The following is a 24008-nucleotide window of genomic DNA, read 5'->3' as shown; positions in this document are numbered from 1 at the left end:
CATGTAGGGACCACTTTAGGCATCACACCTCTCAGGATGGTCCTTCATCACAGGTATTCATGGCGAACCTGTGCATGACGAAAGAAAAATAAAGGGGGGGGGTTACATGCCCATTATATCCAGTACATGGAGAGCAAGATAGTCATAGACGTCAACGAAGCACTTCAAAACTGTCATGGATAGGATGACTGATCCAAAATATCCTGAACCCATCAGTTTTGAATGGTACTTGGAGCAAGAGAGCGACGAATTTGTGTTTCGATTTTGGGCACGAGACAGCAGGATTTATCACCCCTACGCCTACAAAGACGTTATTTGAAAGAACCTACACATATCGACATCAGGTAAAAATGTAACTAGATATACATTTTTCTCTCTGGGGAGTTCGGCATGAACAGTACGTAGTCTGACGAAGGTCTAACCATAACCCCCCAGGAGGGCCGTCGCCTCCGTCTTCAAGGGCAAGGAAAATGGCGTGATTTTACACGAAAGGGATCATTTTAGCACGGGAGAAAGCAAAACCACTTAATATCATACTCAGATGAGACTCAAACGCCGGAAAACGATTCGATTAGCAGTCTCCGCTCCCCTCGGGGATAAGAAGGAGCCCTCGATATCAGAACATTGATATGGTTCGCGGGACGGTAGAGGCCTCGCCATACTCCTGTACGGCGCCCCTGGCGTGGTGAAGACAGCAACAGCTGAAGCAAGTCGCTGCTGAAACAAACAAGACATTGTTTCCATAACTTGTGGCGACTTGAGATTCTCGCCTCGGGATGTCGACAAGTCTCTGAATGACGTAATTTGCTACGCACAACTAAGGGGTTGTGTACCCTTACTTGTAGAAACCGATGCGTTGCTCATACAGAGAGACTATGGTGGCGGCGATCTCGAGCGTAACACTATGGTTACGGGTAACTCTGTCCAATCTCTGATAATTCCGTGGCAGTTCAAGGAGCACTGACAGTAGCCTTATCTTAATGTTCCTCAGAGCCTTGAAGCCCTATATCGGTATTTTCTTCCTTACAACCAACATAGTTGGGGCTCTTGATGAAGTATTCCAGTCCCGCATACATTTACCTCGGGTTCTGGTAGCCGATTCTGAGTCTGGATGACACCATCAAAACCCTCTACTCCAACCTACGTCGTCTGCCCAAGATAGAGAACACAGAAGACAAGAGAGCTTTATCCAGTTACCTGCAAGTCAATAAAAATCCATCAAGAACTTCGTCAGCAGCGTGTACAGGAGGCACTCCGAAAGGGCAGACAATCATAGAGAGCCTTGGAATTGACGCCAGACTCGTACTGCACTGCAGATCGCAGCCGGCCTCGCTCTGTACGAAAGGGGAACAGGGCTGGTAGGCTAAGAAATGAACGGGATGCCAGCCTGGCTGACATCAGAGCAATTCCGGGGCTGCGGCGGAGACTACGGTTGACTTTGAGAAGTGCTTGAAGGTCACCGAGGCCTGTGACGAAGTGCAATTCGCATGAACAGCTGGAATCTTTCGGGTCATTGCCAGGACGATGAGTTAATTCCCGTCGTGCGAAGGTCATTCAGATGCTAAGACAAGCTCCGCAGAAAACTAAACATCGAGGTGCAGCGCTGGGCAATGCAAACTCTTGAAGGGACGATCAAAGATCAGGTCCAGGAGTGAGCGAAAGCCAGCTAACTCAACAGCGGATTAAAGGATGAGCAGGACATCACTCTACTTCATCCTCATCGTTTTGCGGCCCCAGCTGGCCGAGTAACAGCAGTGCCCTCGAGAAACGTACAATCCCCACCATTCTCAAATGTCCCGCCTCGACGACGAATCCGATCATGAGCTTCACAATCCTCGGCCCTATCCGTACGAGGACGGAGAACATGACCGAGGGCTGGGATCATCCCCGCCGTCCCCGGGCCACGTTCAAGGGCGGCAAGACCCCTTCTTCGCAAATCTGCAGGGACAAGTTGTACTCGCGGCAAGACCAATACTAGAGCGTTTGTTACCCGAATATCTGTACCTAATAAGGCGATTACCGTAATATCCAAGCATCAGGATACATCACATGGAAAGGTGTGGACATCTCTATCCTTACTCGCCCTATTCCCTCATCTCCAAGTCCGATACTCTCGGCTGTCATCTCGTTTATGGTAGGATCGACAGTAAGTCATACGTGCTGCCAACGTCACGAAACGCGAAGGTCTCGTTGTGATCGTTGACGAGCAAGATCGCATTGCATGAGAAACAACCCGTTACACTGCGAAGCGTCTCTATGCAGGTTTCGAAATGTATCAGTGCTACATTGCATTGTCGTCAGTCACTTCTCATGTAACGGATGCATTAGTTACCAACCAATAGGCAGCTTCAGATGTTTGTGTTCACTCACATACTCATTTGAAATAAAAGCTGACATGTGGACATGGTTAAGAGAAAGGACGGTTGAAACATCATGTAATAGGACCTATGTACGCCTAGCAGAGAATACACTTCAAGTCACGGGACAATAGGACAGAGAACTTGATCTTGAACGAGAAAATGCATTTCTTCATGTATTAAGGAGCCACCCGCCAACTTGTCTCCGCGACAAGTGTCCATCTACCATACCAAAGACAACGATGCAAAGCTTCATGCGGGAAATCTTTTTTCATGCCCCATGATACCAGATAGAAAAAGTGCCAAATCATTTGGATACGAAACCCGCCAACGCCCGAAGTTCCCAGCTCGCGCAAAAAAAAAAAAAAAAAAAAAACCATGTGCCAAACGGTAGTCTTCAAGAATGAGGAAGGGAAGCCTGCACGCCAATATCACTCGCTTTTCCTACCCATCCATCCCTATGAGCCCAAGACAGGAACCTCTTTTAGAGGCCGAGCCGAGAAACCAAACAGACGGGAAGCGAAAAGATCTATTGTGGCCTTCTACCACCTCAGGCTGTGCAAACTGTGACAAGGAGAATATTGCGGGAGGACAAGATGTCAATGCCCGCCAAACCGGAACGCCTTATACGCTATGCTCTAACATGCTTGGTAAAAAGAGGCAAGAAGAAAGATGATGACGAATAACACAATGGGTGACAAGTCCATGCTCGTGGCATTGCTTGTGGCAATGCTAGATGCAATGCTGCACAATGAAAATTCAACAATGCAGCCCAAAGTAGAAGTGAACCTTAAGAGGGGGGTTGGGTATCATGAAGGGTATCATGTAAAGGTGACTTTTTTAACCAAGAGTACGGCCACTGTGGATGGCTGGAGGGTGGTGTGGAGTGGTGGCAGTGCGGGGTGTAGTAGGACTAGGCCTTCCAGTCGAGGCTGGGTTGAAATCGGGTACGGTGTATGTTGGTGGGCGAGAGGGGTCCCAGCCCTCCTCACTGAGTACACTGAGGTAACCATTTCCAACCTTGTCCCGCAACGCCTCGATCTTCCGGCGGTACATCTCTCCGCTGACGTCCCAGTCTTGGGAGTCTGGCGGAGTGTCGCGGGTGCTGTAGATGGGGGGGAGTTCAGGAACCACACTGGTGTCGATACGGGGCACCTCAGGTTGGGAGTTGGCCTTTCGGCAATCAGGGAGTGCCGCGGAAGGCAATGGGGGGACCTCAGGAGACTGAGAGATGCGGTAGTTGCCGTCAGAGCCAACGGCGGTCGTGGTGGCATCCACAGCAAGCACCCTGATGTCTGTCGTGGGCGGCAGAGCGACGCCCGGCGTTACTGTTACAGAGGAGTCCGCAGTGGAAAGATCCACGATACGTCTCTTCGGTGTCTTGCGACGCCGGGTTGAGCTGGTGTTTACCTCGCTCGTAACAGCCTTGGGAACCGGCCGCTCCTTGCGAAGCACGGAAGGTTCTTTAGGGATGTCGTAGATGATGGCGGGTTTGCTAACGTCAACGGCCGGAATATCAGCAGGAGCAGGCTTGACAACTGGCACAGCCGCGGGTACCGGAGTACGCTCGACCAGGTATCTCCTTTCCGAGTACGTGGGGCCAGAGTTGTCAATGACGATGTCCTCGGTGTAGCCCGGGGTCTTGCGGAAAAGGTTGAAGATGGTGATCCGATAGTCCTTGTGTGTCCTGGTGAAGGGATTGCCCTCGACCCAGATTTCCCGAATGTCGGGAATTCCGGTGAGTCTAGCGAGCTCCAAAGGATCCGACAGACGGTTGTCACGAAGGTCCAATCGCTCAAGAGGGTACAACTTCTCGATGCCAGCGATGGACTGCAGCCGGTTGGCTCGGAGGTTGAGGGCTGTGATGGCTGGAAGGGGGTTGCGCGTCAGGGAGTGGAGTCCGTCAATCATGCAGTGTGAGAGGTTAAGTGCACGTAGTGCGGTAAGGGTGGCCAAACTATCGGGAATCTGAGTGAACAGATTTGACGACAAGTCTAGCGAATGAAGTGTGTTTGCAAGAGGAGCCAAACTGGCGGCAGGAATTGCCGTCATTGAATTGTCGGCAAGACCGAGATGCTTGAGGAAACGCCACTTGGACGCAGGTAAAATACCCATGTTAAGGAAGTTTGAAGAGCTTCCGGTACGGCTGTGGTGCCACGAGTCTGATAGGCTAGAGTGCGAACTGCCGGAGCCGGAGCGGCGAACCTTGTGACCACCTCTCATGTGAGAGTGGTTGCGAGAGCTGACAGGGCGAGTGGGTGAGTTGCTACGGGGCCTGCCTCCCTTCGGAGGAGACATGGCCTCGAAAGGATCCGCTCGTGGAATAGAAGTCCTCCTGCCCTCGCCAGATGCCTCGTCGACAGCGTGGTCGTGCATGTTCAGCGAACCAATTCCGAGATCACCAATGGAGGAACGCGGCTCTGGAGAGCCCGGTGCCGAGGTGGCCTTGTGAAGTTCGGCATGTGGGAGAGCCGGACTTCTTCGAGGGCTCGAATTCGCAGGCCAGGGCGTTGTCGGCGATGACTGTTGCTTGGAGGTTCTTCTGCGCCTCTTGTCCATGTCATCGAGTACTATGTCAATGAGAATGTCTGCGGGGTCTTCCACACCGGCACGCTTCAGAGTGAGAGATCTAAGCTGCTCGGCTAACCTGTCCCATCCAAAGAACTGTCTGAAGTCGATGCTGTTGACCTCGAGGGCTTGCACATTCTTGAAGACGTACAGTGGGACAGCAGAGTCAAACGGAAACTCTTCGTAGCCTCGGATCAGTCGAGCGCGCCAGTCGGGCGAGAGGCGTAGGCAGGGAATCTTGGTGAAGGCCGAATATAGATATTTCAGGTCAGCCTGAATGGCAGCCTTCTGTCGCTCTGTCCTCGCGGCAGAGATGCTGGCGCCGATACCAAAACTCTGCCAGAGGGCCGACATGCCCGACATGACGCTTCGGACACTTGATACGGAGTGTATTGAACCAACATCGGAGCCTCGGCTTCTGGATCGCTGGGTATTGCTTAGGAAGGAAACGTAGTTTGCAGATGTAGAGCTGTCGTGGAGGTTCTCGAGACGAATTTTCATGGGGCCAACGGGAATGGCGAGTTCTTCGAATCGGGAGAGGAGGTAGAATAGGTGGTGCGGAGTCAAAGCCAACTTGGCTGACTTGACGTTATGTGAAGTGAAACTCAAAGAGCCAAGAGACAAGGCAGATGCGAGACCGCTCGATGTCGAAGCCGAAGTAGAAGGCCGCTCGGGAACAGTCGGGGACTGCACCGGAGGCAGCGAGCTGACGCTCTGAGAAGAGCCATGACGAGCCGTCTGTCTTCGAAATTGTAAGGCGTTGGCAAGAGCCTTTTCGTGCGTCCGCACGAAGCTAGCCAGTTGCTGCGGAGACAATGTGAGCAAAAAAGCACAGATAGCCAGGCATCGCGACCTGGCAACATGACAGGACGAGCAAACATCTAAGGACGTACCTTTATGAACAACTCCCCGTCTTCGGAATCCATTTTCAAGGACGCATCGGGGGCAGACAAAACAACAGGGTATAAAGTATCTGTGGTCGGGAAAGGAGGGAACGGCGGATATCGGCGCCTAATATGGTCGAAGAAATATCTTTCGACTTATGGATCAGATTCTGCTGGCTGAGTCGAACGACGGGCTTTCTGTCGTAGCCGGTTCTACCGCAGTCTAGTACAACGAGAATTAGTTTGTTGCTGCTCCCGTTGTTAAGCGTTAATGATAGGTGCTCAATCGTCGGGAACCCAAACTAAGGAGTCCTGCTCGACGAGGAAAGCGCCGCTGCGACACTTCGCGGGGCGATACGGTTGGGGAGGACAGAACAGGCTCGTAAGAGGTGCCACGAGCGATGTATCCCGTTGCAGATGCTGCAGGGCCAGTCTCGTCTTACAGCCTAACGCAGGAATGCTGGAGGGGAGGGACAAGAGGTCGAGGACGACTAAGGAATGTGATGTGATGTGTGTCGAAGTGAGAAAATACGGGGGCGAACGATGCTAGTGAGTAGTGACAAGCGATACAGGCAAACAACACAGGCAGACTTGCAGACAAGACAGATGACAGCGCGCAGATGTGCAAAACGAGGCAAATGTTTCCCCTCGTCCCTCGTGGAAACGAGGCGAGGTGATGAACAGGCGGCGGGGGGGAAGAGGAGTCACGGGTCCAAGACAAAGATGCTGGGCAATAGGCAAAAAGACAAGTTGTGTGATGCAGCGTGGTTTTGGTTTGTTCTGTTTCCCACTGTTTCCGAACGTAAAGCAGACGGCGATACAGCAAATGACAGACCATCCAAAGAGAGAGAACTCACCTTTTTCCCCCTTGGTTTTCGTGGTGTTTCGTGAGGAGGGAAACACACGTCGAACGATGGGCTTCTTATCTTGTGTATATCGATCCCCTAGGTCGGCCGCAGGCGAAGGAAGTGGGATATCGTATCGTCGCAACGAAGGACGAGGCTAGGCGGTGGCGATAAGAGGAGAGGGTCGGAGGAGAAGGACGGGAGAGGTTTTGTTCTTCTTCTTCTTCTTCTTCTTCTTTGGTTCGAAGAAATCGAGAGTCGAGGAAGCTATTTCCAAACTCCTCTCGACAACTCTGTAGGACACAGAGAAAGGAGCGTGAGGGAAGGGTCTTTCTTAGATCGAGGGGGTGGTCGGACGGGGTCCGGGTTTAATAATAACAAATGGTCGCCAACCTGCCTTTCCTCACTGCCAGGAGTGCGAGAGCAAGGAGGTACTACAGTACGGGGGCCCAGTACCTACCCAGTACCGCCTACCGCTCTACCCACGCACCCACGTACCCAAGCACACCTCACCCATGGGTGGATGGGAAGGGTGTGGGTGGGTGGCCTGGCGCTGGCTCTGGCTGGAGACGATGTGCACCGTCCACTGCCCAGTCCACCCACATCTTTTTTGCGCGGTACCCACACCCTGCAACGAGGAGAGAGAGACCAGCAACCAGGGCATGCTGGAAATGGTCCATGGGATACTGAAGGTGATGGAAATGGCCATGGCAGTGGGACAGACCAGTCACCCACTCAAAAGTGGATACCAAAAGAGCACCCACTAGAGAAGGACAGGGTATCGAGAACACCCTGACCCTGTCATCTCTGACCAGCATCTACCCTGAATACCCTGGCAGGCATCTCTTTCTAGTCGACCCTGTCTCTGACCTTCCGAAGGTGCGCCAAGGAAGCGAGCGTGTTCGCCAGCGGCAGCAGCGAAGAGTGAGCGACAATCTAGAGAGAGACTAGTGGCAGAGGGGACAAGAAAAAAATAAAAAAGAAGTAGATGGATGATGGGTGATGGCACGAGCAGACCAGCTCTAGCAAGGAAACGAGACAGATGCAAAGCGATTAGCAGCCAGAAGCACCCCTACTATGCGGCGGGGCAGGTTGCTGAAAGCAGAGCAAGCAATGATGAATGTGGGCTGAAGGCGTTGAAAGTATAGGGTACATGTGAGAGTAGCCATAGACGAGGATGGATGGGATATGCGAAATGGGAGGAGGGACCCTTTCCCTTCACTGTACTCCGTACCGCAGTTGCGATTTTTTTTTTCTCTGTTGGTTGGCTGGTTGGTTGACTAGGTGTCCTACCTAGTCACTTACTTAGTACTTGCTGCCTCGTCTTGTCTTGCCTTGCTCTTGCCTTGCCTCTCGCTCACTGGTCTGATCTGGTGTGGTCTCGCTCGTCTTTTTTTTTTTTTTCTTTCTTTACTCTACCGCTTGCTCTTCCGCGCTTGGAAAGGAGCTATGAGAGAAAAAGGCAGGAAGCATGGAGCTCACGATGTGCTGCTCCTGCTCCTGCCGCTTCTGCTTTGCCCGCCTGCCCTTTCCCCCAAAAGTTTCAACCCCCGACGTTGTAGCCAATAATTGCTCACAGAGGCGGTCTGCAGGTGCGTCCTTGTTCCTCTCTTGTAGTTAGTAAGTGTTTCTGTTTGTCTCCTGCTATTCGATCATTAAACCACATTTTATCACAATTTGAATGCTGCTCCTGCTGCACGTCTGTTTGACTTGCGCCTTCAGACGTGCATCGCAAGCGCGGCATGCGGCGGCGACAGTCCCGTTGCATTTCGTTTGACTTGAATTTGCATCTGCGCCCTCGTTCCCCGTCCCTCGTCTTCTGCGTGTCTTTCCGTATGGGGCCCCCCGTCTCTCTCCTGTGCCGAACATTGAATTTTAATCGACGACTCGTCCAGTGTCTTGAGTCGGTCGTGATACCGCGCGATCTCCACGCCCCGAAGCCCGCCCCCATCCCCTGTCCCCTCTTTCTCCCCTATTTCCCACATAACATGTCCGAAAACACGCAAAGACCTAAGATGAGATGCACGTGTATCCCGTACTGTGCAGCAACGTATACGGAATCCAAGATGGTCGATATGACGGGCTCCAGATACAGAGCTACATAAGCATCAAGGGTTCTGGCGCACGGCCGGAACATCAACCAACCCCTACCTTCTGATTTGAGATTTTTTTCCCCCGGGGCCCTTGTTCTCACTGCGGCATCACGTATCTAGCCGGCGAGTTGGGGGGAAATAAAAAGCCCTCTCTTTCGCGCCTTGTGTCATCCTCCGCCCGCCATTTGTCCGTTATATGTCTCGCCAGCAGTGGCCGGGCGACAACAGGCGGGTGTATAGTGCGGGCGCGGTCGGTCATCAGATGACACGGGCGTCGCCATGAGGAGGAATGGAACGCCTACGAAGACGCATAACTGTTCTGACTCTTAGAAGACAACTTGGAAGGTAAGAAATCGCTAGTAAAAGTCCCAGGTACAAAACACCCTCGTCCGCTTGCGCCGAAATTTCGGAGCTCCTCTCTAGGGGGGTGAGAGAGAGACAGAGAGGGGTCCACCGACCAGTGATCCTAGCTTACGGATGGGGCTTACGCTTGGCCCCAAAGGTGTGACATGCAACAAGCAGCAGCAACAATAGGAGCAACGGGGGAAAGAGAGATAGGCCAGAAGCAGCAGGCAGGACCGCAAAGGGTGAAAAAAAAAACACAACATTGTTTCTCTCCACCTTCTTCGTATCAAGGCCTCGTTTCCACTATCAGCCGTCAAGTCTCATTTCAAATTCAAACCCCCGCCAAGCCTCTGGATTTCGTCAAAAGACGTTCCAACAGAAAAGAATCAACAGGCAACAGTCTGGATGCTCTGGCTGCGGCATTCCTCACACACGAGACAATCACATCATCGCCTACCCCATCCGGATCCAGCGTATTGGGAGAGCAGATGGCGGCGTAGAGCAAAAGCCAATTCGCTGCCCCGACTCGTTCGGCCTCGGGTCCGGCTGGTCAACATTTCCACCTCATTTTGTTCATGCGAGCTAGCATCAAGGATCTCCGAGCGAGTCCAACCGCTGCCATTTTCTTTTTGTTTACACATGGCAGTCGTTGTTTTTGTTGACGGGTTGCCCGTTGCTGTGTCCATGTGCTTCTTGTTCTCCGCGGATCGTCCCAAGTTTGTTACTGCCGACCTCCTAGAGTCACCGAAGCCAAGCCCATTAGGCCACGGACCGTTGATAACGCATTCCAACGGTTATCGTCCAGGTGTTATGCGTAGGATATTACCGCAATGCTGTTGCTCGTTGCAAATGGTAGACTATGCTATCCCGATATCTTGGGCCCCACGTGTACAATGCGAATCGATGCAGCATGATGCCATCCCCAATGTGCTGGTCCCTCTTTCGTCCACGTTCATCATCCGACGCGACAACACCCAGAGCAATGGTGCCAACGCGACGGGTGAGGAAGACAAGAAGCCAGCCAGGCAGGCACACGGTCCGGATACATGCGGCATTACTTTTGATGTCCCCAATGAGATGCATAACATACAGCAAACAGTTCGGGGTCCTGGTATTGGCGCGTCTCTATGGGCTGCAGCAATATCAATGCCGGCGGCGGATCATCAATAGCGCAAGCTGCAAAAGCAAAGCATAGGTGCAAGTAAAATTGCAGCGCCTTCAGCAGCGTCGGGCCAGCATGGATTGTCACAACGACATTGGATCGTGGCGGAGAGATCAATTTCGTCTTTTCATCGCCTGTTTCGCCTGTCGGTCCACTAGAGGCCCCAGCACGGTCATCCCATGTCCCACGCTAAGGGACCCCGGGCCAAGTGAGCCACCCCACTTGAAGGGGGGACGTCCAACTCTCCAAGGGGCCCTTTCAAGCCCGCGCAGAGACGTCGGCTCTGCGCCATGACAGGAAGCGCCTAACAGTCCTCGCTCCCTCGCTTGACTTCCATTGGAAGAAGCCCTGGAACCAGCAATTCAGTGGCTTTGGTTGCTGCCGTCCGTGCGCTACGCTCGTCAGTTTTAGCGTCGCCAGATGAATGTGGACAGGGAATCCATGCATTGCGATAGATGGTAGACATCCACTATCGTTATCGTAATGGCCGACGGTGCTATCAGTACTTGCTACATTGAGACATGGCATGTCAATACTTGTGTGGTTAGGACAAGGGCATCCTATCTGGGCATCTTCTGTTGGCATGGATTTCTTCAAGGACCCTTGGGGAAAGAGAGCGTTGGCGCTCTGCTTGCTTCTTGTCAATACCTTTTCCATATTCAAACGGCTGCTATTGATTTGAAGTTTGATATTGTTACGTGGCGCTTCGAATTGTGGCTCCTCCCCCCCTCCGAGCTGGCTAGTTAATGATTCTGCGCCCATTATTCATTTTCTCCGCGACAATCCCGCCTGTCAATCCACATCAGGTATATGAACCAAATTTTGTGCCCATAGCCAGCCGCAATTCAAACAAAACGACAAAACCCATACCAAAACATGGTGTATAGCACGGATATATACGATGAAAATAGATACATCGTTGCGACCCCCAGATCAATCTACCCGTTTCCCGTTCCCAAGCCTTTTTTAGATGGAATGTTTTTTGCCACTACGTATTTAGAAATCCCATTGGGCTGAGAAAACCTGGGGAAAGAAAGAGGAAAGGGAAACATTGTTCTTTCTGCCTCAAACGCCAAAGTGCTAAATCCGAGGTACATTGACTGTAAAGGCACCACGTCACTTTATCTCAGATTGACGCCTCAAACCCGTTGATCCCAAAAAAGAATTACATGCAAGATACACACAACACACATGCCTCGACTCATTCCGTTCGCCTCCGCAAGCGCGATCCGCAACTCGGACCCGACGCCGTTACTATTCCAAGAACAAAGCCCCGACGACATGACAAGTGCGCGCACCGGTTTGCGTCCCTCACTCTTGGTCATCCGTGCCACCATCCATTGTAGATCCAGCTCACCGTCTTGTTGTCGTCGGGCCTTGTGGTTCCGAGCGGCGTCGAGCTGGAGATTTCTAAAGATCATCTTCTACTTCCTGTTCTCCTCCTCCCTCCATCAAGCCTCCCCGTTACAGAATGGTCGTCCAACTGGTTTCCGCCCCGGCGATCTCTCTGTCTCTCTTTCCTCAGCTCCGCCCGCTGTCCAATGGCGGCGCGGTGTCCCCGGACGTGGCCCACCGAAAGTGATGCGCTCCCTTGCATCACCCTAATCATCTTTCCAGTTCGTCTGTCGATTTTCACTCTTCGTTACAAAGGAAAATAAAGAATCTTCCGTTCAGCTGCCGCCCAATTTTCTGTAACCTGTTTCTGGCCCTCCCTCCCTGCATGCATGCAGTAGCAGCATCGCTCCCGTCACGCTGTCTCCATTATAACTGCTTTACTGCGTAGAAAAGAGCCCAGTAGCAGCAAACCGAGTGTCATGAAGGTCCCCGTCAGTTCAGAGGATATCCGTGGGCGCAATTTTGGGGCATATCCTGGGCGCGCGAATGGGCACAATTATGTCATAACTCCACCAGCTCGTAGCTTCGTAGCCTCCTGATTGGGACTACGGAGTACAACAGCCTCCTTTTGCTGAGATGGATGTCATCTTGCCTCTGACCCTTTACCCAATCCCTGCAACGACCCTCCAGCGGTACTCGTAGTCATGTACACCATACTCTGTCCCCTCCACCCCGGCCCTTCTGCTCTTCCCCCCCCCCCCCCCCCCCCCCCCCTTTTACCCCACCTTGTCGACCTTGTCGCTGCCATTTCGAGGTTATTCCCTTCCTTTGGGCCACACCTTCTCGCCTCTACTCCTGCCGTTCCCTTTCCACAGCAGGAGCAGGATCATCATGGGCCACCCCATTGGCTGAGAGAGGTTTCTGCGTTGCAACACAGACAGATCACGCCGCCGGCCCCGTGGGAAAATCAACTGTGGCTGTCGCGCGTGGAAATATCCAGTCTCTACACCTTTTTTCCATGATGAAAAAACCATGCAGCCTGTCGTCGTCGTCGTCGTCGTCGTCTCCCCACGTTTCTAGGCCACCATCCATCGGCCCTCCAATTTTCCCACCCCCGCGGGCCACGCATTGCGGCATGCATCAATCGCTGCCCATCCTCTTTTCCTCATCGTTGTCTCCATTCAACGACATCATCATCCTCACCACCACCACCATCACCACCAACAGGAGCAGCAGTAGTATACTAGTAGCAGCACTCGCGCCAGCCGCGAGCAGGGGTGGCATTTGGCAGGCCCGCCGTTACATAACCACACCGTCTCGGCTTTCATCATTGTGGACTCCGTCCCCATATTCGTTCGCCTCATATCTGCGAATAGTTACATGAGATACTCACCACAGCCGCAAGAGAGAAGAAAGGAACAATATTTTAGGCCACTCTGAGACTCGAACCAAACCATCCGAAGTAGTGTCGGTCAGCCGGCAGAGTGCACGGCCGACCATCTCACGGGTGGTTGCAGCAGAGTGTGTGTGCTAGAACGAGATAAATATGTGTGAGTGCGTGAGAGAGTACACGCTTTGTCTCTCTGAAGTAGACGATACATGCCAGACCTGGCTGGCCTCTGCGCGGATGCGCTACACCAACTCTTAACTATGCTGCGCGATGACTGGGTGGCCGGCGATGAATACCTATTCAACACTGCCAGCCGCTGTATCTTCTGCCCTATGCTCGATGCCGCACTGCCCCTCCTTCACGTTCCTATCACTTCTTGGAGGGCGTATATTACCGTGCGCACGATGAAGCCTTACAATGCCCTCTGCAACAACACCATTTTACGCCTTCCCATTATTGTGTTCACTCTCACCGCTTCTCTACCTCTGCTAATGTCGCAATTTCTCAAGATCGCGATTAAGGAAATTCCTTTGAGGCAAGAACACGAATAACAATGGATATCATGCGAGTCCAATGTCTTGCCTGGTGGTTGCGACGCTTTAACTCTTTTTCCATAATTTTTTCCTTTCTCGGAATTAAAGCTGGCTATCAGAGGCGTCTGGGATGGTCAGCCACAGCGCCATATGCCCCGCGCGGGAACTGGAGAGACACCAGAACATCCATCATGTGGGCTCGGCTGGTTTTTTTTTTTTTTTTTTTTGTCTTCCCTCTGCGACAATGCTAACGAAGAGGGGAGTCGGTTGGTCGCCCTCTTCCCGCTACCGCGAACGAACGGCGGTTCGCCTGGTCGCTTACTAGACCTGTCGTTCGAAGATTTAAAAGGAGAGGCAGGAAGGCGCAATCGCTGATCGCGAGTCAGTCCCATATCTCAGGCGTCGCTGCCGTTCTGCGCTGACCCAGGCACGGGAGAAGCGATCATCAGGCACTTGAGGCTCGTCCCAGGGATGGCTCTTGTTAGGGAGGTCGCCAGGAGGCGGTGGGGATGCAGGTGCTACAGCCATCTCGGACCTAGTGACAAGATGGAGGGGTGCGGGTTGCCAGATACCGTTCCCTCATTCGACATCGTCGAGCCCATCATCGTCCATATCAGTGAAACAAGGGCCAGACCGAACCAGGCGGCCTGTACATCCGGTCTTCAAGGCCGCGGCCTGACCTGCTTGCCAAAAAATCATTTGACATTCAGACACTTTCTGCACCGAGTTGGGGCCATTTGCGCCCAGACCTGGAGGAACGCAGACGACTGCTACCAGCCCGCATCTGAATATGGCGTTCAGCATACCTATCGCTGGTGTTTTGTGGGAGGAAAGACAGGAAAAAGACAAGCCACGGCATGGCAGTTTGACAATAGCCAACCACCGCCTCCAAAAGGGTCTTGGATTTGGCTCCGATGCCAAGAAGCCACCAGGGAGCAGCGGCGCGCATGTGGCCATCCATGGCTCAATCCGTGTAACGGTGCCCTGACCAATGATATGCCCACCATGCGAGGCTGGAGGTCTGGGGACCGGGGACCGCTGACTCGCCGGCCAAGATAGATCGGCCGACTGTGCGATTCACGTTTGACCGTGAGTCGTCTCTTCATGCTCACCGTCAAGCGGTGACTGCCGAACATCCGTCGATCCCGCCGGATTTGGGCGACTAAGCCCTTCAGAGTCTCCATAACTTTACCGAATATCGCACCTGGAAAACTAACATGTCGACCACGGGTGATGGAAATCCCGTTCATGGCGGCTAGAGAGGGGTTATACCTACGACTGTCAAAAGAGCCCCTCCATCAACGCAGACTAACCGGGACGCGCGTGGTCAAGACTGGGAAACTCCACGGAAGCCGGCTGGCGTTCTATACACATGACGCTTACGTACCGTTCAAGCCAGCACTGAACTACTGCACCTTTGCTAATTCGCTACGTGATATAGCCGCTGCGGGAGCCACGGCTTCTGCAGAAGCTGACATTTTGATGCTAAATTCGACGCCTGGGACGAATGACGGGTGCAGTGAACGTCGTCGGCCAAGGTCGCGGCGAAGAATATCGAGCATCCGAATAACCTTGCCCATATGCAGCCCCTTGTCATGTTTCGTTCGAGTCGAAAAACCGCAACTGTGATATCTCGCTTGACATGCCGCTACTCGCGCACAAGGTTCAGATTCCACGGGACTCAGCAAACAAGGTTGCTTGAACCCTGAAGATCCTCAAGGACGTCTACCGAAATCGCCGAGAAACTGGGTTTTGGCCACATGATTTGAAGATGCAGCCGCTTCTGGGAAAGCGAGAAATGCGGAACACTGGGCGCGGTCGTCTCGCAGGCTCATAGGAGGAGGCGATACGCCGATTGCTTGCTCACCGCTCCGTCGCAAAAATTCTTTTTCCTGCAGACTCGCGCACCTCATGCAAGAAACACTGCGAGGAGTGGATATCGCCGACCACATTCGACCAGGGTTTACGGGCCTTGTTCCACTGGAATCGAACGGCACTATCCCAATACCATACTAGTACGGTGGCAGGGATAGCGACCCTGGTGGTCCGTGTTGCTATCGGCTCATGACGAGCAACAAGGAGGGGCCATCTTTGGACCCTTGGGGATAGGCCCCGATCTCGTGGGGAATGGGCGATGGCCGTTGGCTGCGGCCAACCAAACGCCATTCCCGTCTACACCACGCCTTGGACTACAGGAATGCGTATGCCGCAAATAGACGCCTCGTCTTTTTGGCAGGTTCCATCCACCTTCGCGAAGCTGAAGACACACGGCTAAGCCTTTGCGGAGACCACATCATGCAACTTATTCTGTCTGCTTCGTCAATGGTGGGGTTTCTCGGTTCAAGGCAAGTACCGAGTACGCTCCTCCAGAAAGAAATCCAATGATTGTCTCCTCACCTGAGACGAACAGCACCCATCCGTTTCTCGCCAGGCAGCATCTCCAGAGTCGAATGCATATCCAAGTTTCTTATTCGACTCGGCTGCCGTTCTCGCGTCTCTAAGCGGGTGAACCCCCCACACTACTCATCTCGGGACTCTGCACCACATAGCAATCCTGTCAGACCCTGGACCTTGTCTTGCGCTACCACAACTCCGCTTTCGCACGTCAACAGGCCAGTCCTGCTGTGTTCTGTTTCTTTTCCGGGCATCGTATGAATTCGTTCGACTATCAGGAGCTGATGATCCGACCTCAACACCACGAACCATGACGAGCGTCATGCTGTGGTGAGAGATCGCGGGGAACCCATCTATCGCATCATGCTCGACGCACGCTTACTCTCCTGCGTCCGTTTCCAATGCGGCTATTACGCATATGTGAGGCAGGTGCCCCAGCCGTCCTCATCTCTTGACTCCCACACCGCAAAGACAAATCGCATGTTTGTGCGAGCGTTTCGGTCGTGCAACCCACCCGGCCCCTCGCTCCATTGCCTAGTGGCTCGTGCCTTCTTCCTTCGACCGAAAATGAGAGTATGTGGTAACTCAAAGCAGGGCGCTCAACGGTTCTTGTCGTCCCATGCCGGTGCCCGGAGCCGCGATCTTTTGGGTGGGGAATGCGATCGAGTCCTTCTGCACGTTTTCCCCTACCTTTTGCCTTACGTACTCTTCTGGATTACCCGCTATCAGGAGCAATCCGCCCTGCAAATACGTTGTCGAGAGTAGCGTTCCACCCAATTGAGTGGGTCCACTTGACGAGAGATATTCTCGCTCTTTGCCCGTTGGACGACCGGGTGGAAGACCGCCTTGATGACGGCATCGTTCAAAAATGGCATGGCGGGGTATTAGGAGAACCCGAAGACGGCGGGGACAGACAACCACGAGTATTTTGTCAGTTCGTCTCATGGCGGAGGCTGAGTTTGCGGCACAATCAATCCTGCTTGGTGAGAAAATTGCTCACTCACAACACACCGCTCAGTAAACCCGCCTGCCTACTTTGAACTTGTCACGGGCACCTGGGAATGGCCTCACCTGAAGGCAGACCCCGCATGCAGTCGGGGGGGCGAGGCGATCACAGTCTCCTGGTTAGCGATGAACGCTCAGCAGACGAGCGTTGCAGAAAAGTGTTGCGAGAGTGGGCTCGCCGGAGTCCTGCATTTCTTCAGTTGCCCCTGGATAAAATGTTTGTTGATTAGCCTTGTTGAATGTTCGACGTGGCTTTGGCAGGCAGGGATAGCCTCGTTCTGCAAGTCAAACTCTGAGGCTGACTGACCGCCATAGATCGCCAGCAACCGTCATATCCCACTTACAAAGTGGGACTGACAGCTAGCAACCAACTTTTTCCAACCACCACAACCACAACACCAACAACACCGCACCACACTGCCCCGAGATCATGATCGATCTGTTAGTGCATGCTCCGATTTGCGCCGTTAAGGAATCCTGTCTTTGTGATCGTCCGCTGCTGTTTCGTCCACGTATTATGATTTTTTTTTTTTTTTCCAATTCCCACAACGCCATTTTCAGCCCCATGGATATTAACATAACCCCGCCGTTATGTGGTCGGAGTCGACTCCGTATGTCACTGATACATCCGGCCCGCAGTCTTCTCCATAGACAAGGCGAGGCGTGATTCCAAAAATGGCACATTGATCGCACGAGCGATGATCAGGGACGCAAGAGACGATCAGTGACATCTCGGCGATCCGCGTCTGGTATGTCAACTTCCCATGTTCCCACTTTCGCCTTCTTACATCCACGACCACCCCGTGAGTGAAGCGGCGCAAGCTGGCAAGAGAGGGGTTATGGGCAAGCGGTCAGCCGGTGATGATGGCTCCGTTACGGCGCGTGGCCGTTTTGTTCGGCCAAGGCAGTTACAGTTCCGCCATATCGCTGGAGACGCCGTTGCTGTCGGTGAGGTCTATTTCGTACGGTTGTCGACGGGTCGAAGAGGGGTTATGGTTGGGGCTGCATAGCGCATGAGGTGTGTTCCAGACGATAGTGTGCAAGTGTTATCAGGAACCGACGATGAACTCATGGCTCTACTATCATGAAGACGTCATTGATCCATCAAGATGTCTGATGAGTACACGTATCTGAATCCATGTGATGTTTGCATTTTTTTCCCCCTCATTGGGACACGAGATTTGTGACTCCTCTAGGTAGGTGTAAGTGCGGTTGAGAGGTGTTCCAAAAGACAATCTGATGTCAATCATGTTCACTATTCTCTCACAGGTATCTTGGACTGCATTTTGCGTGTGTTGGCAGCCCAGGCTTTGCAGATAGGCCAGTAACACCAGGCCGGTAAGTATGCCAGCATCTCATTCATTAGTCCCCTCGTCGAGACGTCGTCTTCATTGAAGTCTAAGGGTTGATACAGTATTGTACAGGTGTGATTCCAAGTTGCCCAAAAGACCCTCTATACATTTTCTTTTCATTCTTTCTTGGTCCGTCCTCATTTTTCAATCGTGACAAGACGGTCCAACGCACGCCCATCCTCCAATGCCCAACCTGACGCGACGTCCAACTTCAGTTTCTCCCCGCCAGCCTCCATCTTCATGAAGCCGCTCTTGGTCAGCGCCCTCTGGATGCCGAACCACGCCGACTTCATCCCGCTGCCTGCGTGGCGGATCGGCACCGTCATGAGGTGCTTCTGGTCGTACTCCCACTGCTTCTTGGCCTCGGCCTTGTCCTTCCTCTCCTGGGCCCGCGCCTGCGCCGTCGTCTGGTACGGCGACAGCGGCTGGAACACCCTGTAGGGGATCTTGACCTGCTCAGGGGCGACGACGATCTTCTTGGACAGGCCCGGGATGAGACGCTTCACCTGGATCTCGAGGAGGATCGGCGTCGTCTTGGGGTTGACGCCGCGCGGCAGCGAGCCGGCCTCGGCCAGCGTCGCGGCGGGCACGGCGCGGATGGTCTTGACAATGTTGTGGCTCGCCCTGAAAAAGTACGACCCGAAACCGGCCGTCGCGATGCACACGGCGCCGAAAACCCACGTCACCCACGACCCGATCTCGTCCGCCCGGCCCGCGACGAAGTCCCGGAAGAAGCTGTAGTTGATCACCGCGTAGCTGTAGAACATTGTCGCCGCGCCCCACGTCGAGGCCTTCATCCAGAAGTGCGAGCCGGACTCGTAGAGGAGCGTCGGGCTGCCCTTTTGCGCGAGCTGCTTGATCAGGCCGTAGGCGGCCGGGTTCGTAGTCGTAATGGTCGGGCCTGCCGACGCGGGCGCCGTTGCGGTGGAGGAGGTTGTGGTTTTCGGTTTGGGTTTGACGACGGCGGCCTTGCGAATTGCCGACTTTTCGGCGCCGGCTTTCGCGGCTCGGAGAGAGGAGATGGTGCTGAAGAGCCGTTGGGGGACGGGCTGGAGGGGTCGCGGCGCGGCGAGGGGTGCCCCGGGGAGGAGGGTCAGGCGGAGGCCGAGGCCCCTTGAAAGGGAGGCCATGGCGGGCGATTTCTGGGCTCTAGAAGTATGTACAGTTGAATTACAAAGATTGGTAATGTATATCGGGAGGGCGTTGGGGCGCGCGCCGCGGAGTTTGAAGCTCAATTGGCTCTCGATGTTCGTCAGACCACCACCTTAGTAGCAGGGCAGCATTGAATTGGAAGCTATCCAGAAAAATTCAGTGGAGACCAGGATCTGGGTCCGAGCTCTTTGCTGCTGTTGGTGGTAGGAGTGTATTAGTGTACTGCACTGAAGAGAAACGAACCCCCACCCGAAAAGGAATGCGACGTCCAATCTGCAGCAGGGATTTCTCGGAGCACGGCGCAACGATACGGCGCAATATGGGCAGTGGGCGGTGACGGTGGGTGGTTGCTGTTGCTGTTGGTCCCCCCCCCCCTCTCGTCGAGTTATTCCCGAAAGTCGGGATAGCAAAACCGCGCAGGTACGTACCTGAAAGTGTTTTTTTTTTTTTTGAGAGTGCCCAGTCAGATCTAACGGCCACTGAAAAGTCCCAATTCAACCAATCAAAACACAACAATGATGAGCAACAGGTGGCTTCTGGCCCGTGCACCACGACTTTGGCCCGGCCCTGCCAAACTTGTTCGGGGCGGGAAATCCCAACAAGGTGGATGCTCTAGCTCACGCCAAAGCCAAAGCTCCAGTGGCCGTCTCTCTACAATTTTCGAAAAAAGATTCCCGGACCGGGGCGCGCGCGAACATCTCGCTGAGAGGCTGCCGAACCACACATCTCAACCCACTTTCTGTCTGTGCATCCCTTCTTTCTCCGACCGCTCATCTCGACCACCTGTGTCCGAGACTTTTGCTCAATCGAGGAGAAATCCGACCATCACGGCAGCTCCATCTATCCCCTCTCCCTCCCCTCCTCCTCCCCGTTCTCCTCCGGTCGACAGAAGGATAGATAGTTGAGATGGCTTCCCTTGCGACGGCGTGTCGTATCTCGGCGAGGGCAGTTGGCCGGAGAATGCCCGTTGAGGCCAGAGGTCCGTAATGCCACAGTATTGTGCAGCCCTCGATTCCCTCCCCCCCTTCCAAACCCCCGGCTTCAATTGGAACCCGGAGCTGATTGTTTGTCTTTCGACCTCCCCAAACAGGTTTCCGAACCTCAGCACGATGCCTCGCCGCCCAGAACTTCTCCATGCCTGCTCTGTCCCCGACCATGACGGAGGGTAACATCGCCAGCTGGAAGGTCAAGGAAGGCGAGTCCTTCTCCGCCGGTGACGTGCTCCTCGAGATCGAGACCGACAAGGCCACCATGGATGTCGAGGCCCAGGACGACGGCGTCATGTTCAAGATCACCACCGGCGACGGCGCCAAGGCCGTTCAGGTCGGAACCCGCATCGCCGTCATCGCTGAGCCCGGCGACGACCTCTCCTCCCTCGAGATCCCCGCCGAAGAGCCCTCCGCCTCCTCTAAGCCCGCCGAGTCCAGCAAGGAGGCCCCCAAGAGCGACACCTCCGAGCGCCGTGAGGCCCCCCAGGCCGAAGCCGGATCCCAGCAGAAGGGCGCCGCCGCCAGGTCCTCCGGCGGCAAGCCCCGCGAGCAGCGCTACCCGCTCTACCCCTCTGTCCAGCATCTCGTCAACGAGCACGGTCTCGACAAGGACACCGTCAGCAGAATCGAGCCTACCGGCCCCAACGGCCGTCTCCTCAAGGGCGACGTCCTCGCCTATCTGGGTTCCATTAATGCCGAGACCCCTAGCAAGATTATGGATCGCGCCGTCAAGCTGTCTCACCTTGATCTCAGCGACATCAAGGTCGCCCCCAAGAAGGAGCCCGAGACCCCCAAGAAGTCCGCCGCCCCTGCTGCCCCGGCGCCCCCCGTCGAGACCGAGGTCGCCCTCCCCGTCTCCCTCTCCAAGGTCCTCGAGGCCCAGCAGCGCATCCAGTCCACGCTGGGCGTCTTCATGCCCGTCTCCACCTTTGTCGCGCGCGCCGCCGAGGTCGCCAACGACGACCTGCCCCCATCCGCCCGCAAGCCCACCGTCGATGAGCTCTTCAACCAGGTTCTTGGCCTCGACAAGCTCGCCCCCCGCGGCACCAGAGGATACTACCTCCCTCAGATCTCCGCCCTACCCGAGCCATCCTTCGTCGCTCCCCGTGCCGCTACCCCCCGACGTGGAGGTGACATCATCGACATCCTCGCCGCCCCCAAGAAGGCCGCCCCCAAGAAGGCCGCCGCCCAGAAGCCACGTGCTGCTGCCTCCGCTGCTGGCAGCATTTCGTCCGGCAGCAACCTGTTCAGCCTGACCGTGCCTCAGGGCGACGAGAAGCGTGCCAAGGTGTTTTTGGAGAGGGTCAAGTTCATTCTGGAGGAGGAGCCCGCGAGACTCGTTCTGTGAAAGGGGCAGGTGATGGCGACGATAGTAAGAGGACGATGTGTTTGGAGCGTGACGAGGAACGAGGCCGCCAGCCTGTTTCCGACTGGGGAAATGTACTTGTAGCGTGTCGTGGACGGATACAATAGATGACATATACACCCGAATTTCAATATTTTTGTCTACCCACTGGGAGAAGCTATATTACCAAATGCTAGAGGTCGATATTGCGATATGCTTGCATTAGTTTACGACGTGTGGCGCCGTGCTTTTGGTGTTATCACCGTCCGTGGCGTGCGCTCCGAACCGGGCGAGCCCAGGAAACGGTGTCTTGCTAGTACTCCCTGATTGAAGAAGGCAAGGTCTGCAAATTGACTCGAGGATGGGGCTTCTAGAGATGGCGGGATAGGAGCCAACGCTTGTCCGTCATATGCTGCATTTCCAAACACTCGGGATCTTTCGGGCTTTCATTGCGTGTTCTCTGTCTGCGGATCATATTGTGTATTGCCTGTGTAGAGACATATTCTCCTTTGGTTCCGGTCTTCCATTTCTTTCACTAAAGTGGTAGCGTGAGTACGACACTGGGTTCCAACCCACCTATAGGCTTGTAGATGACGAGTAGCGGTGGTAATTGGGGCATCTTTTATGTTGGTCATCTACTGGTCAAAGATAAACCCTAATCAAGAAGTACTTTCTGTCATGATCGAGAACCACACGTTTGACTGAGGCATCGACTGACTCTAGGTGTTAGCGTGGGATGCATTGCGTAGAGTTGTTTGGATACGAATCCTAGCTTCAGTCAAATTACAATAACTCATGCACAATTTTATTGCATTGTTGACGAGACTCTTGTTGTGGAGTCCTGTTTTCCACATTGTAACATCTCTGCAATGGAACCTTGGGTGTGTAGCCATGCCGATGACTACCTTGAATTGCCGTTCTGAACATCGGTTTCATACAGAGAAACCAAATAATTGAACGAACTGCGTGACCTAGTAAGCGAATGTCCGTCTAGCCCCGCACAGCTCCTAGCAGAACTCCAAATTCGCATCAACCCCGAGGCCAGCTGAGTTACAGAAAGATATAAGAGGCGCCCCTGCTAGCCTCGAGTAGTTTCCCCGGGTTGTGGTGTTTTTGACTACAAGCCCGAATTTGAGGCTCAAGGGATGGCATGCCTATATTATGATTTCCAATTAATATGAGCAGACACCTGGCAAAATCTACTGTGGGTATGCTACAGACGCTGGTCGATGGCTCCGCATCGTCGTCTGCATCGAGATAATCTTGTCAGGAAATATGATAGAGTAAGACGTAAACTGAGTCAGGCCTTTACCCAATACGCTGATTCTTGCTTTTCACCACATTTTTTTCTTTGGATTCGCTAACCAGCTTTAATAGGACGAGATCAACCACGTTCCAAAAAGGGGGTCGTTTTCTGTTTGCCTTCACCTCTGGTCTAGAATTTAGTGCTAGCTACTATTGAAAATAGCCTTATGGAGTTTGTGTGAGGTGCTGAAAGCAGAGTAACAATACTGTGATCTTTTTTACTTCCATGTAGGCTAAGAAATGAAGGTAGATCATCCATATGTGCTCGGCACAATATATCAATAGCTTCTGACGGTATCCTTGGCATGTTGGAACATTATTTGCACAACTTGGGAAACTAAAGGCTTCGCTCTTCTTCCAAAATGGCACTAAGAGGTTGTCTTATCGTCGTTGATGAGTGGACAAACCATCCCAGTTGACACGTTTCAGATAGTTCGCGGGGGTAGTTACACGGCTAATGACTAACCTTCGTTTTCATGTGTCCCTTTGCCGCACTCTCGTCTGTTTTGTCCTTCCGAACTATCGGCGAGTTCATTTCAAGCCCTTCTAAGTCTGGTCTAAAGTGCCGTGGACGCTCTTGGGCAACGTTCAAGGGGTTCCCGTCAGTTCGACGGTAATTACTGACCTACGATGTTTCCATCGCGGTTGTTTTTCTATCATCGTTCAAAGACGTTACGCCTTGGCTCTAGCTATAGAACGATCAAAACAGTCTCGGTTTTGATCTGGCAGTAGAATAAGCAAAGTTGGCCTTATACCAGTGCTAGTCTCTCATAAATGGCCCAGTCACAGATTGTTTGATTCTAGCCAGGAGTTCGTCATCAGTTGGCAATACTGTGTCAAGTAATGTGGTTGAAATAAGCCTTCGGACGTAGCATGATTTCAGGTGAGCATTCCACTGCTTCTAGGAGGACACAAAAAAATAAAACATGACAGACCATTAAGATGGTTGGACTT

General features: G+C 53.5%; 5 protein-coding genes across 5 annotated transcripts; 3 read left to right on the top strand and 2 right to left on the bottom strand.

Moving 5' to 3' along the window:
- Nucleotides 1-3197: 3197 nt before the first annotated feature.
- CTRU02_212715 (leucine rich repeat domain-containing protein) lies at nucleotides 3198-5851 on the bottom strand (the record flags this gene model as incomplete). The annotated part of the gene is made up of 2 exons (XM_036723450.1): nucleotides 3198-5729; nucleotides 5819-5851. The coding sequence occupies 2 exons, from the start codon at nucleotides 5849-5851 to the stop codon at nucleotides 3198-3200; spliced, it is 2565 nt and encodes an 854-aa protein (XP_036584726.1).
- Nucleotides 5852-8489: 2638 nt separating this feature from the next.
- Nucleotides 8490-8759, top strand: CTRU02_212714 (uncharacterized protein; the record flags this gene model as incomplete). The annotated part of the gene is made up of 1 exon (XM_036723451.1): nucleotides 8490-8759. The coding sequence occupies one exon, from the start codon at nucleotides 8490-8492 to the stop codon at nucleotides 8757-8759; it is 270 nt and encodes an 89-aa protein (XP_036584727.1).
- Nucleotides 8760-13239: 4480 nt separating this feature from the next.
- On the top strand, nucleotides 13240-13530 carry CTRU02_212713 (uncharacterized protein; the record flags this gene model as incomplete). The annotated part of the gene is made up of 1 exon (XM_036723453.2): nucleotides 13240-13530. The coding sequence occupies one exon, from the start codon at nucleotides 13240-13242 to the stop codon at nucleotides 13528-13530; it is 291 nt and encodes a 96-aa protein (XP_036584729.2).
- A 4870-nt stretch (nucleotides 13531-18400) lies between these two features.
- CTRU02_212712 (uncharacterized protein) lies at nucleotides 18401-19393 on the bottom strand (the record flags this gene model as incomplete). Its single annotated transcript, XM_036723455.1, has 1 exon — nucleotides 18401-19393. One exon carries the CDS (start codon nucleotides 19391-19393, stop codon nucleotides 18401-18403), a length of 993 nt encoding a protein of 330 aa, XP_036584730.1.
- A 928-nt stretch (nucleotides 19394-20321) lies between these two features.
- Nucleotides 20322-21752, top strand: CTRU02_212711 (pyruvate dehydrogenase e2 component (dihydrolipoamide acetyltransferase); the record flags this gene model as incomplete). The annotated part of the gene is made up of 2 exons (XM_036723454.1): nucleotides 20322-20394; nucleotides 20506-21752. The coding sequence occupies 2 exons, from the start codon at nucleotides 20322-20324 to the stop codon at nucleotides 21750-21752; spliced, it is 1320 nt and encodes a 439-aa protein (XP_036584731.1).
- Between the last annotated feature and the right edge of the window lie 2256 nt (nucleotides 21753-24008).

Source organism: Colletotrichum truncatum, assembly GCF_014235925.2.
Source record: "Colletotrichum truncatum strain CMES1059 chromosome Unknown Contig_0009, whole genome shotgun sequence".
NCBI lineage: Eukaryota > Fungi > Ascomycota > Sordariomycetes > Glomerellales > Glomerellaceae > Colletotrichum > Colletotrichum truncatum.
The sequence above is the reverse complement of the archived record's forward strand: the minus strand, read 5'-3'. Positions and strand labels throughout refer to the sequence as shown.